The 12982-nt window shown below is 41.9% G+C and overlaps 1 protein-coding gene across 3 annotated transcripts in view; it reads left to right on the plus strand.

Annotated features, from left to right (window-relative positions):
• The window catches only part of AKT1 (AKT serine/threonine kinase 1), a 112333-nt gene extending 100151 nt beyond the window's left edge, over nucleotides 1-12182 (plus strand). For all 3 annotated transcript variants that reach the window (XM_006132421.4, XM_075926452.1, XM_075926453.1), the window contains exons 12-14: nucleotides 416-503; nucleotides 8794-8896; nucleotides 10587-12182. In XM_006132421.4, the coding sequence (XP_006132483.1) occupies nucleotides 416-503; nucleotides 8794-8896; nucleotides 10587-10666 (271 nt within the window). In that variant the 3' untranslated portion in view covers nucleotides 10667-12182. The remainder of the gene's footprint in view (nucleotides 1-415; nucleotides 504-8793; nucleotides 8897-10586) is intronic.
• The last annotated feature ends 800 nt before the right edge of the window (nucleotides 12183-12982 follow it).

Genomic DNA, 12982 nt, shown 5'->3' on the forward strand with positions numbered 1-12982 from the left:
GCAGCCCCTTGAGCTCCGTACATAGGTCAGGGGGCCGCTCCAGCCCTGCTGCAGCCCGTCCCAGCTGAAGCAGCCCCCACCCACAGCAGGCCTGGCCCAGTGTACTGCAGGCAGGAGCATTCCAGCCTGCCTGTCTCCATTTAATTGGTTAACCATAACATTTAACTGATTAATTAAACGGGATTTTACATCCCTAGTTTGGAAGGCATGCTGAAGTCTGAAATGGACAACCAACCAGTGTTCATGAATCTTAGAACGTGAAATAAATGCATCAAGGTAATGAATTACAAGCTTGTTCTCAAACCTGAAACTGACAAACTGTTGGTTACTTAACCATGACTTCCTCTCTTCTCAGTAATAATCTTATTTGAAAACTACATACACTGAAGTGTTGTTTTTTTCCCCAAAAAAACAGGTTAGGTGGTGGCCCTGATGATGCAAAGGAGATTATGCAGCACAAATTTTTTTCTGGCATTGTTTGGCAAGACGTATATGAGAAAAAGGTACTTAACAATTATTTTGATGAAAAGAGGGTTTGTGGAGTAACTGAATATGTGTAAGATTGTCCCCGGCTATTGAAGATTATTTCATAAATAAGGCTTGCTATATTTGTGTCAGTTGTTTCTAAGCCACAGTACTTCATTTCTAACTAAAATGTCCTGCTAAAGAAAATTTATCTAAGTCAATAATAAGAGTGAAAGAGAATCTGTTAGGTCAAAGTTGGTGCAAAATATTAGTTTTTGTAAACATCAGTTTTACAAACTGGTTTTCATTAATTTTGTTTTAATTCTACTAGAAACAGTTTTGTCTCTAACAAGTGGTTCCCCCTAAGATGGTTGCAGCTCAGAAACTAATTCATTGAACCGGCATATGAGAATCTGAAACTAACCAGAAATAATAGTGAAACTTTTTGGCATTTATCTCTGCTTGGAAAAATGCAGATAGACTAGATCAGACAAGTAGCATAAATACAGAGGAGTAAAACTTGGATTTTTAAAGTTAGTCCAGTTCTAATAAGGGTTTCATGACACACAAAATTGTCCTTCCCTTCTCTTTATCTAAATTCATGGCCTCTAACCTATATTCCTGAAGTGCTGCCCCATGTTCTAGAACAAGACTTCCTAGAGTCAGCAACCTGACTTCTACCATGTGGCTAGCATAAATTGGTGTCAGACTTTGACTTCCCCTTCTATTATATCAGTGCCATCTTCCCTTGCTGTCTCATTGCTCCTGCTGAGCTTTTCCCTCCATTCCTTCAAGTACCTCATTGCAAACACTTTTGTTGTGAAACCAGCATGTAACTCAGACATCTCTTCAGTGATAAAAAGAGAAACAACTTCAGCATGCCATGCAGTAGCTATTGCTGAGTAACGGTGTGATCTTACTCACATTATTCCACTTTTCCTTCCATATTGCCATGACATGAAGCTTCCCACGGCTCCCCTTGGCTGGAAACAGTGAATCAGAGCCAACAGGAGCCACAAGGCTCTGTGGCAACAGACCCTAAGTAAACAAAGCGATGCACAGGCCCACTAGCGGCTTTTCCGAAAGCAGGCCCATGGAACACTTTTCAGAAACGCTCTCACAGCTAATTTAATTAGGAAGCCAGGATTATATATTTGCTTGGTTTGGGAAAGTCCCAAAGACAGTTTTGTGCCCCAATAGACATAAATACTAATTTATTTTTAACCTGAAAGTCTCTTATTAATGAATATAAATAACATTTGATTTGCTCAGGTTTTAACTGTTGGATTCCTTTTGTATAACTAACATACTATTATGTTAGCAGTTTCCATATCATACCAATAGAGATTAACATTCTTGGCTTTCCTGTAGTATTGGGAGTACAAAGGATACCTTATTTTCTCCTTCCAACCTTTCTCTCTCTCCTTGCAGAAACATGTCCCTCTTTGTCTTCCTGATAAGGTTATGAAGATGTTGAATGGTTCCCTGGAGAACACAAAAGATACAGTATACAAAGGGCAATATGACACGCACCTTCCTAATACTAGAAAACTCTTGTATTAGGAAAGATGGGTGTCCCTTTATATAATTTCACAGAAGGGAGAAAGATGCATCTGAATACTGATTCAGTGTTTCAGCTTTGCATGCCTCACCCTTGAATATCTACACATGATACAGCATAAATGGACCCTTTTAAAGGACACTGTCCTACTTGCTAAATTAAAATTTTAATATTTACAATATTACTCTTCCCTTCTGCTTCTGGAAAATCTGTCATTTCCCCAAAAGAAAGGGTTGTGACTCATAGAACTTGAACTGTATGATTCTATAATTCTAAGAATACTAGAAATGGAAGGGACCTCGATAGATCATCAAGTTCAGTCCCCTGCCCTCACGGCAGGACCAAGCACCCTCTAGACTATCCCTGGTAGATGTCTATTCAACCTGCTCTTAAATATCTCTAGTGATGGCGATTCCACAACCTCCCTACATAGTTTATTCCAGTGTTTAACCACCCTGTCCAACCTAAACCTCCCTTGCTGCAGTTTAAGTACATTGCTTCTTGTCAAGAGGCCAAGGAGAACAATTTCCCCCCTCCTCCCTGTGACACCCTTTTAGATACCTCAAAACTACTATCATGTTCCGTCGCGGTCTTCTTTTTTCCAAACTAAATAAGCCCAATACCTTCAGCCTTGCCTCATAGCTCATGTTTTCTAGATCTTTAATAATTTTTGTTGCTCTTCTCTGGACCTTCTCCAATTTCTCCACACCTTTTTTGAAATGTGGTGCCCAGAATTGGACACAGTACTCCAATTGAGGCCTAATCAGTGCAAAGTAGAGTGGAAGAATGACTTTTCGTGTCCTGCTTACAGCACTCCTATTAATGCATCCCAGAATCATGTTTGCTTTTTTTTTGCAACAGCGTCACACTTTTGGCTCGTATTTAGCTTGTGGTCCACTATGACTCCTAGATCCCTTTCTGCAGTACTCCTTCCTAGACAGTTGCTTCCCATTCCATATGTGTGAAACCAAATTTTCTTTTCTAAGTGGAGTACAGGCAGTCCCCGGGTTACGTACAAGATAGGGACTGTAGGTTTGTTCTTAAGTTGAATCTGTATGTAAGTCGGAACTGGCGTCCAGATTCAGCCGCTGCTGAAACTGACCGCCAGTTCTGACTTACATACAGAATCAACTTAAGAACCCCAGGCGTCCCCAAGTCAGCTGCTGCTGAAACTGATCAGCAGCTGATTCCAGGAAGTCCGGGGCAGAGCAACTCTGCCTCGGGCTTCCTGTAGTCAGCGCTGGTCAGTTTCAGCAGAAGCTGACTTGGGGACGCCTGGGGCAGAGCCGCTGGAGTGCTGCTGGGTTGCTCCAGTAGCGCCGCTCCTCGGTGCTACTGGACCAACCCAGCAGCACCCCATCTGCTCTGCCCCAGGCGTCCTGATTCAGCCGCTGCTGAAACTGACCAGCAGCGGCTGAATCAGGACCTGGGGCAGAGCAGCTGGGGTGCTGCCGGGTTGGTCCAGTAGTGCCCAGAGCGGCGCTGCAGGACCAATCGGCAGCGCCCCAGCTGCTCTGCCCCAGGGTCCAAAACAAAACACTAGTTGTGCCCCCCCCCCCCCCAGCAGACCAGGGACACGGGGAGCAGAGCCGCAGCGGCAGTGGGGTGCCGCGCCTCTGAGGCTTTGCTTTGGCAAAGCCTCAGAGGCGCGGGACCCCGCCGCGGCTGCAGCTTCAGTCCCGGTGCCTGTGGTCTGCTGGGGACGGTCCCCAGCAGACCACAGGCACCGGGACTGAAGCGGCAGCAGCAGCGGTTCCCCACGCTTCTGAGGCTTTGCTCTGGCAAAGCCTCAGAAGTGCGGGAACCCGCCCGGTGCCCCTGGTCTGCTGGAGACTGTCTCCAGCAGACCAGGGGCACCGGAGCAGCTTACGAACGGGGCTTTCTCGCCCCGGAGCTCGCAGGTAGCAATCCGCCACCTCGACCTCCGGGGCGAGAAAGCCCCGTTCGTAAGTGCGGATCCGACATAAGTCGGATCCGCGTAAGTTGGGGACTGCCTGTACTTTGTATTTGTCTTGATTAAATGTCATCCAGCTTACCTCAGACCATTTCTCCAGTTTGTCCAGATCATTTTTAATTATGACCCTATCTTCCAAAGCACTTGCAACCCCTCAGAGATTGGTATTATCTGGAAACTTAATAAGTGTACTCTCTATGTCAATATCTAAATCGTTGATTAAGATATTTAACAGAACTGGAACCAAAACAGGCTCCTGGGCACTCCGCTTGTTATGCCCTTCCAGCATGACTGAACTATTAATAAATAATCTCTGAGAATGGTTATCCAGCCAGTTATGCAGCCATCTTATAGTAGCCCCATCTATGTTGTAATTGCCAAGTTTATTGATAAGGTCATACGAGACTGTATCAAATGCCTTACTAAAGTCTAGGTATACCACATCCACTGCTTCTCTCTTATCCACAAGACCTGTTATCCTATCAAAGAAAGCTATCAGATTGGTTTGGCTTGATTTGTTCTTTACAAATTTGTTCTTTTGCTGGGCAAGTGGAAAACCAACCCTAGAACCAATCACACATGCATGTTTTACAGGGCCTCTCTTCTGCCTGCCCTGTTCTTGTCAGAAAGCAGAGTTCTAAAATGTACAATTATATCTCTCAATTCTTGAGGGAGTAAGAGCTGTAGATATTCCATACAAATTTGAGAGAGCAAATCATGTATTTGCCTTCTGTGCATATGCCAGAGAACAAAGAGCTCTCTGAAAGTTCTGATTTTTAGGCAGCTTTCACAATATGCCTTTTAAGAACAGATGTCAAAGGAGACTGCCACATACAGGATGTCTGCAGTGAATTTATCAGGTCAAGGGCTTCTGCAACATTTTGATTGCAGAGTTTAAGCAGGTCAGTGTAAAGAGTATTGCTTTAAACATCTTCATAAAGCTTATAGAAAGTGGTGATGAGCCAGAAACTTTAATTTCCTGCTCCCTCCTGCCTCTTCTGTTCCTCCAGACATTTGCTGCCTTGGAGAAAATAGTGCCTGGATTAAGATCACTTCAAACATTGTCTTTGCAAATTCAAAAGTCATCCTCTTTGGCTCATTTCTATCAAGAGGGCAAATAAAAAATGGGATCTAAGACTTTGTCTGTAGTAGACATACTCTCTCTGCCCAGGCCAAAGAGATGTGTTTGAATGCCCTGGAGGTCTTCTAAAATTGGTAGATCATCACCCACAGTGAGTGAAATATGCTATTAGTCTAGACACATCTGGGACAGACATGGTTCCCCAATGTCATCAGGAAATATGGAATAAGTTTACATAATTGAAGCTTTGTATAAACAAGGAAATTTTGTGTGTAATTGAGATTGGGAGACGTGACCTTACTTTGAACGACAGGGAATTTGGCGTAACTGAATTTAAAATCATCAGAATATCCCTGCTGAAAATCTTTGTCATTTTCCCCTAGAGACCAGTGCATTTTAACTGTGTAATACTTCATCCTTCCATAAACTGGATATAAATATTAATATTGTAATTGCATCTTCTCCACAGTCTCTCTTGGCTAGTTAAGGAACTTATGTCCGTGTATCTCCTGCTGGCATACAGCAGCATTACGCCACAAGTACACCTTCTCACCAGTCGGGCTGCTGACCTATTGCAGTGAATGCTGTTCACATCACAGCTTTTTGCTACATTCTCCCACTTCCCCTCCCAGATCAATATGACCATATACAAAAATATTTTCCACAGGGTTCATCCTGTCTTAGATTGTATTTTACTAGTAATCTTCTTCTAAAAAATAACCCAGAACATCTCTGTAATTAGGTTTTGGCTACAGTGCCTGAGTCCTTAATCACTCTCGTATTCGGAGACTCAGTATTGCGGACAACAATTTAGAGAGCGAATTGAAGCAGTACGTGCCAAAACCACCATTAGCTAAATGGGGTTATGGACAAATCAGACACACAGGAAGGGCCAAACTATTGCTCATGGAAGAGAGAATGCCTGATGGATGATCAGAGGATTGGGGATTTGGTATCGGAGAGAAAGGGTACTTATCCTCACAGAAAATGTATACTGGTTGGAATAATTTGAGAGTAGGGTTATTACCTTAGGAAATGGAACCCCTCCTCTTGTACTTTAAATAGTATATAGGCTATAAAGCCTACATTTTCAATAGTCTAAGAATTTGGGGTTCATAACATCAAGGCCTCTTACAGGGTCTGAATTTCTGAAAGTGCTAAGCATTTATCTGACCCTTTAACTCCTTAAAAGTATACTTGGGGCATCCAAAAATAACAAGTTAGTTTTGAAGATTTAGCCTTAAAATAGGAAGGTTGTGTGCATCTTGTAACTGTATTTGATACTTAGAATAAGGGTCATTTTTAACACTGGAGTATTTTTACGTCCCCCCTTAACATTCAAATATTGGCTCTAAACTTCACAGGTTTTTTTCTTGTAAGTATCACCAGTATGATCTCTGTGGATCATATTTTTGTTTTTAATTTTAAATCTGTTCTGAAATAAAATTAAATGCAGGGGACTTAATAGCAGTTAATGAAGTGCTCTTTACTCCTTCGCATCATGGGTCACCCAATGAAAGGCAAAGATTTAAAACAAATAAAGTAGTACAGTAAAACTCCAATGGTCCGGCATCCGACGGTCCGGCACCATTAGGAACCCGGAAGTGCTCCGGGAAGCCGGACCATTGGAGCTGCTCTGCCCCCAGCTTCCTCGATTCAGCTGCTGCTAAAACTGACCAGAGGCTGAATCGGGGAAGCTGGAGGCAGAGCAGCTGGGGCGCTGCCGGGTAGGTCCCCTAGCGCTGCCCCTCGGGGCTGCGGAACCAACCGGGCAGCACCCCGGGTGTCCCCGATTCAGCCACTGCTGAAACTGACAGGCGGCTGACTCCAGGAAGCGGGAGGCAGAGCTGCTCTGCCCTGGGCTTCCTGGAGTCAGCCGCTGGTCAGTTTCAACAGTGGCTGATTTGGGGACACCTGGGGCAGAGCAGCTGGGGTGCTGCTGGGTTGGTCCAGTAGCGCCGCACCTCGGCGCTACTGGACCAACCCGGTAACCCCCCCACTGCTCTACCCCAGGCTTCCTGGAGTCAGCTGCTGGTCAGTTTCAACCGCGGCTGAATCAGGACGCCTGGGACAGAGCAGCTGGGGTGCTGCTGGGTTGTTCCAGTAGCGCCGAGGAGCGGCGCTGTGGGACCAACCCAGCTGCTCTGCCCCAGGCATCCCCAAGAGCAGCTGGGGTGCTGCCGGGTTGGTCTTGCCACGCCAAGGGTCGGCGCTACCGGACCAACCTGGCAGCACTCCAGCTGCTCTGCTGCAGGCGTCCCCGATTCAGCCGCTGCTGGTCAGTTTCAGCAGCGGCTGAATCAGGAACGGCTGGGGCAGAGCCGGACTATTGGAAGGGGGGGGCTATGAGGGGTCTGGGGTGGCATCCCCCCCACCCCAGATCCCTCATAGCCCCCCCTTCCGATAGTCCGGCACATCTGATAATCTGGCACCCCCTGGGTCCCAAAGGTGCCGGATTATCAGAAGTTTACTGTACTTCATATTACACAGAGTCAGCCTGTGGAACTCCTTTCTAGGGGATGTTGTGAAGGCCGTAACTGTAACTGGGTCCAAAAAGAATTAGACAGGTTCGTGGAGAATAAGCCCATCAATGGTGATTGGCGAAGACGGTCAAGGTTATGCTCTGGGTGTCCTTAAGCCTCTGATTGCCAGATGCTGGGACTGGACAATAGGGGATGGATCATTTGATGATTGCCCTAGTCTGTTCATTCCCTTTGAAACATCTGATATTGGCCGTTTCTGAAAGACAGAATAAATGGTCAATTGATCTGACTCAGTCTGACCATTCTTAGGTTGATCTTATTGTGCCTATGTCAGGGACTAGAGCGACAGTGCTCATGTTATGGATTTTTCATGCCCATGAGCACCATAGCTACATAGCTTCCTTGATCCCATTTCCTAATTGTTGTTGCATAGGAATAGTGTAGTTGAGTGCTGTTCTGACTGCCAGTTATCCCCAGCAGCGGGTGAAGTGATGCCCAGCATTCTGTCCTCTGTGGAAAGGCTACAGATGGTGACCTCACAATCAAGTGTCTGCTGTGTTGTGCAGTGGGAAACTGAACCAGAGATACCGTCTTCTAAAAGTGCACATTACAAAACCCCTTGGAACACTGCATCTGCGTAAAACCAGCGGCTAGATGTACACGCTGCCGCCTCCTCCACCCCACTCAAGTAGCTCAGTTTACCTGGAGTCCTGTTGTCAGACTCCCTGGATGCAATACTAGATGGTCCATGTGACCAATACCAGTGACCATGCCAGTCTCCCTTAAACCTTCTAAGCTCCGGAAGTGCAGGGTTTATATCAAGTTGCCTCCATAGGATAGGAGAGAGCTACAATGCCACTGAAGTGCAGCTCCCCTCCGAACTGTTTCTGGCCCCTCTCCCATGCCTAAAGCATAGGCGATCAGACCTATAGTCTCTGTCATTTTTTTAAAAATACCCTATGTATTAATTTCTTCGCTATAAATATTTATCAGCTATTTATTTATTGCTTGAAGTAGTATCAGCAGCTCACAATTTTTTCTGCTTCAAGCAAGATTTAGAAACAAAACCTTTCACATCCAGTAAACAGCAAATGAACATTTAAATACTTCGTACATATTTCTTTCCTATGAGCCATGGATTTATTAGCAGTATAGGAGAAGTCACTGTGGCTTATAACTGAAATTCAAAGACAACTTGCAAAGAACATATTTCAGCAAACTATAAGCTTATGGTTTTTTTGTCTTTCAGCTTGTACCTCCATTTAAACCACAAGTTACATCTGAAACAGATACAAGATATTTTGATGAAGAATTTACAGCACAGATGATTACAATCACTCCACCTGACCAAGGTAAAGTTTTCCTACTATTTATTTCTTTCAGTTTAGAGTCACCCCAACATAACATTTTCAGTAGTGTTATTTGGCCTAATAGAAAATATGAAAGAAAATTCTGTTCAGATTCATCTGTGTTTCTTTTTGATATGCAGTAATTAAACTGTGTGTTTATACTTGGTCATGATGTTATATGGGTCCATACTAGCTCTATTTTTGGGATGTTTAGGAATCTGGAACTGAATGCACCCCAGGCCCATCACTGATAGTATCAGAAAGTCTGTTATCCAGGGGATGCTCTGTGAGCTATATCAGTGTTTCTCAACCTTTTTTTAAATTTTTTTAATAAAGCAACCCTTCCCCCCCCCAAAAAAATAAGTACCCCTAGTACCTACATTTTTGGGGGACACACAGTTTTTTTTCTACCATTACAACACATTTGTTTAAACAACTTAATCGTAGCTGGGCAGGTGATTAAATTTTTTGATGTAAAAAGTACAAAAATGATAAAGCGTTGTAAAACTTAAAACAAAAATTCAGTTTTCTCTAAATTTCAGTTGTGTTGACATACCCGCCCTGGACTTCTCTCGAGTACCCCTAAGGGTACTCGTACCACTGGTTGAGAAACACTGAGCTATGTGATTCAATGGTCTTGAGTCCCTATCCTTGTAAATGCCTCAACAAGAAATGCTGTAACTAAGACCATTATTAGTAGCCTCAGCAGACAAGCCAGGTATTAACTGGGCATAGAAATTGAACTGCTCTCTTAAACCCTAGTGAAGGTCTCTCCAGCTTAGTGTATTCTTCCCAGCTAAGTTTCAGTCTGGTGCTTTTCCTGGGCATAAAATGTCATAAGCAGAACTTGAGTGGAAACTGGATTTTTTTTGTTGTGGGGAGTTCTACGAGTTCAAAATGTAGTTTCTGTTCTGAAATGGAACTAAAACAAAATACACGAAACACCTTGCAAAATGAAATTCTGGGGAAAAAACATGTCAGGCAGGTTGAAATGCTTAGTTTTGTAAGATAAAAAGTTTCATTCTAATTTTGACATAGTACAAAAATCATAATATAAAATAAAAGTTAAAGTTGTTTCAAAATAAAAATATAAGAGTTTCATTCTGAAAATGTCAGAACACTTTGCATTGCTACTTTTCCAAATGAAAAAATATTCAAATTGACAAGCTTCCACAAAACATTTAGTTTTCAATGAACTGGCATTTTCCAACAGAAAAACATTCTGTTGGTAAACTTCCAACCAGTAATATTCATAAGCTTTAAAATGCATACATATATACATTGTGTGTATTGACACTGATTGCATAATTGCTAATGTGCTTTTTAAATTTAAGTATACTCTATTTCCATGGTAACTTAGCATTCACTTTATACCGCTAGACACCGAGGGGTGAAAATTCAGTACAGTGAATATGGATTCAACCATACAGCTCACAACAATATTAAATGGACACCAACAAAGCTACATCTCAGTGCTGAAAATTAACTTCTTACATTAAATAAAGAGTCAAGGCAGGTCTTAAGTTTGATACTTTTCTGTTGCTAGTTTTAGCTATAATTTTAATTTGGGATGTACGAGGGAAGCTACAATGCATTTGTTTCAAGATTTTAAAAAGAATAGAAATTAATTATTTTCATATCAAAGTATATGGGGCATTATTCAATGTGTAAAACTGATTTTTTTTGTTTGCAGATGACAGTATGGATTGTGTAGATAATGAGAGAAGACCTCATTTTCCTCAGTTCTCCTATTCAGCCAGTGGAACAACCTAATGTTTTGCCTTTTTTCCCATTCAGAAACAAAACAGACTACATTTTGGGGACCTTATTTCAATGGACACTAGAAAACTGTCTATATTATCTGAATTACAAACTGTGTTTGTACTGCAATTTCCATGAATTTGTAGGAAGTCTCACAGATTCTGTATTTAAAACAATTCTCTGATGCAGTTTTAAGAGAACAAATCCATTCTTAAATGTTAAGTCAAGCTTTTATGCTGGATGACTAGGTTTTTAAGAAAATGCACCAAAACGGTTTACATTAGAAATAATTAAGATACACAACATATCAGCAACACTGACCATAAAAATCCCTTTAATTTATTTCATACAATTCATTATCTAAATATAGAATCTGCATTTTGAACAATTAGATTTACTTAGGAAGCTATAAAGACTTTAGAAGCTAGTGCAATAATATAAGCAACAAAGTGAACAAATTCTGGAGAGTTAAAGGTTCAAACTTGCTTTGGACAGCTATGAAGTGTCATCCTACTCCAGAAAAATCAACTATAGGAACAGCATTAATGGCCTCAGTGAGGTAATTCAATAAACAAGAGTTATTTTGTTATAACATCTGCTACAAGACATTACATATCAAATTGAATTCTGTGGAATCTAGTCCATTTCTACATCGCACAGATGAGTATGCCATTTAAGATAGTGCAGTTAATTATTCCATTTGTCTAGAGTTTAGAAGTATTTAATAGGATTGGCTTCTCAAAACTTAGAAAACAGTCTGACCAATCTAATTTAAAATGTGATACTGCAGAATTGCCCCCATTTTGTACAGTGTATAAAAAGCCACACACAATTCTAAGGGAGAAATCTCTCTTAATGAATGAATCCACCGATCAGAAGTAAATTTCTGGCACTGAAGTTATAACTTGTTGCCACTTTTAAAAAGAAAAGATCTATAAGCAGTTAATTTTTGCATCATGACAGACAATTTCCTCTTTCTTCAGTGTGCATTAAAGGTATCAGGCAACTCTCAGTGGTGCCTTCTAACTCTTAAAAGAAGCACTTTAACAGTGTTTCCCTTGTATAGGAAAAAAAGAAACTAGGTTGAATCGTTCTCTGTGTTTGAGTAATAGGGTGTTAAAGTGAATATTTTTTGTTTTTAATCTTAGTGAAAAATATTCTCCCACCCTTTTTTTTGTTGTTGTATCATGTTTCTTTGTAACTTTCGTAAAAACAGTCTTATTCTGCCTCTATTGCCCGAATGACTTTATTCCATTGTAGGTTGCATTCTTTTAGATTGCTTTTGGTTTTCATTCTATTGGCTGTATGAAAATGATGAAATGTATTGCAGTTAATTAGCATTTATTTTTTTAATTTGGAAGTGAGCATGCCCTCACTTCCCCTTTCCATGATAAACTATTGTGGTCCCGCACAGAGAGCCCATCGCCGTGACTTTTTTTTTTTACACAACATTCAACTCTAGTATTTTTACTTATGATATGATATGGAAGTTTCCCTCTAAATACATAAATAAAAATTGCTTAAATGAGTTAGGTGCTTATTTCTTTTGATAGCTGTGTGGAGTCTGAGAAATGTAACAGCTGTTCTCAAATTTCTCTCCATCCTTCCCAGATCCAAACTCTTAACACACACACACCCCACTGAGAGTGGAATTTGCCTTCCTTACACTCCGTCCTTTGCTTGCCTTTAGTACCAGGTGTTTACAGCAGTCGCTTGTTAAAGAAATAATTCATTGTGCACTGGGAGATCTTCTTTAGTGGTGATGAAAAAGGAAGGGACCCACTATGCCGTATTTAGCCGTATTTAGTTCCACTCATCTCAGTGGGACTAATCATTAAAAGTCTGCAGGATCAGGACACATGAGCTCTTTGTGCAAGGAAGGACAGGACTATAATAAAGATGTGACATGTCGGAATGTTGCTCACTCTTCATTTCTTCCACTACTCACCTGAGTCAGGGCTACCAGACTCTTTGACTCCAGGGGCTCCTGTTAAAAAGGTGTTTCCTCTCCTTGAAAATGCTGATAAAACATGCTGTGTTTTTTTAAAAACAATCCATTTGAAGTTAACCGTGGATGCTGCAGCTGAGCAATATGCAACTTCGCACCCAAACCGATCTGTTTGGTTTAAGTAATAGGCTGTAATTCCAGAAGAGTTTATGGTCCCACCAAAGCTCAAGTTCTTACTGGGCAGCGTAAGTATTTCTCGCTAGTCTTCTTCACCCAACCAAGCAATAATAATTAAACCTTGAGGTGGGCTAGGAACCATCAGCATTTGTCTGTGTAATCACATGAAATTTTGTGGGACAGAGTGGGGTCTGTTTCCTTGC

This window comes from Pelodiscus sinensis, chromosome 4 (genome assembly GCF_049634645.1).
Source record: "Pelodiscus sinensis isolate JC-2024 chromosome 4, ASM4963464v1, whole genome shotgun sequence".
In the NCBI taxonomy this organism is placed as follows: domain Eukaryota; kingdom Metazoa; phylum Chordata; order Testudines; family Trionychidae; genus Pelodiscus; species Pelodiscus sinensis.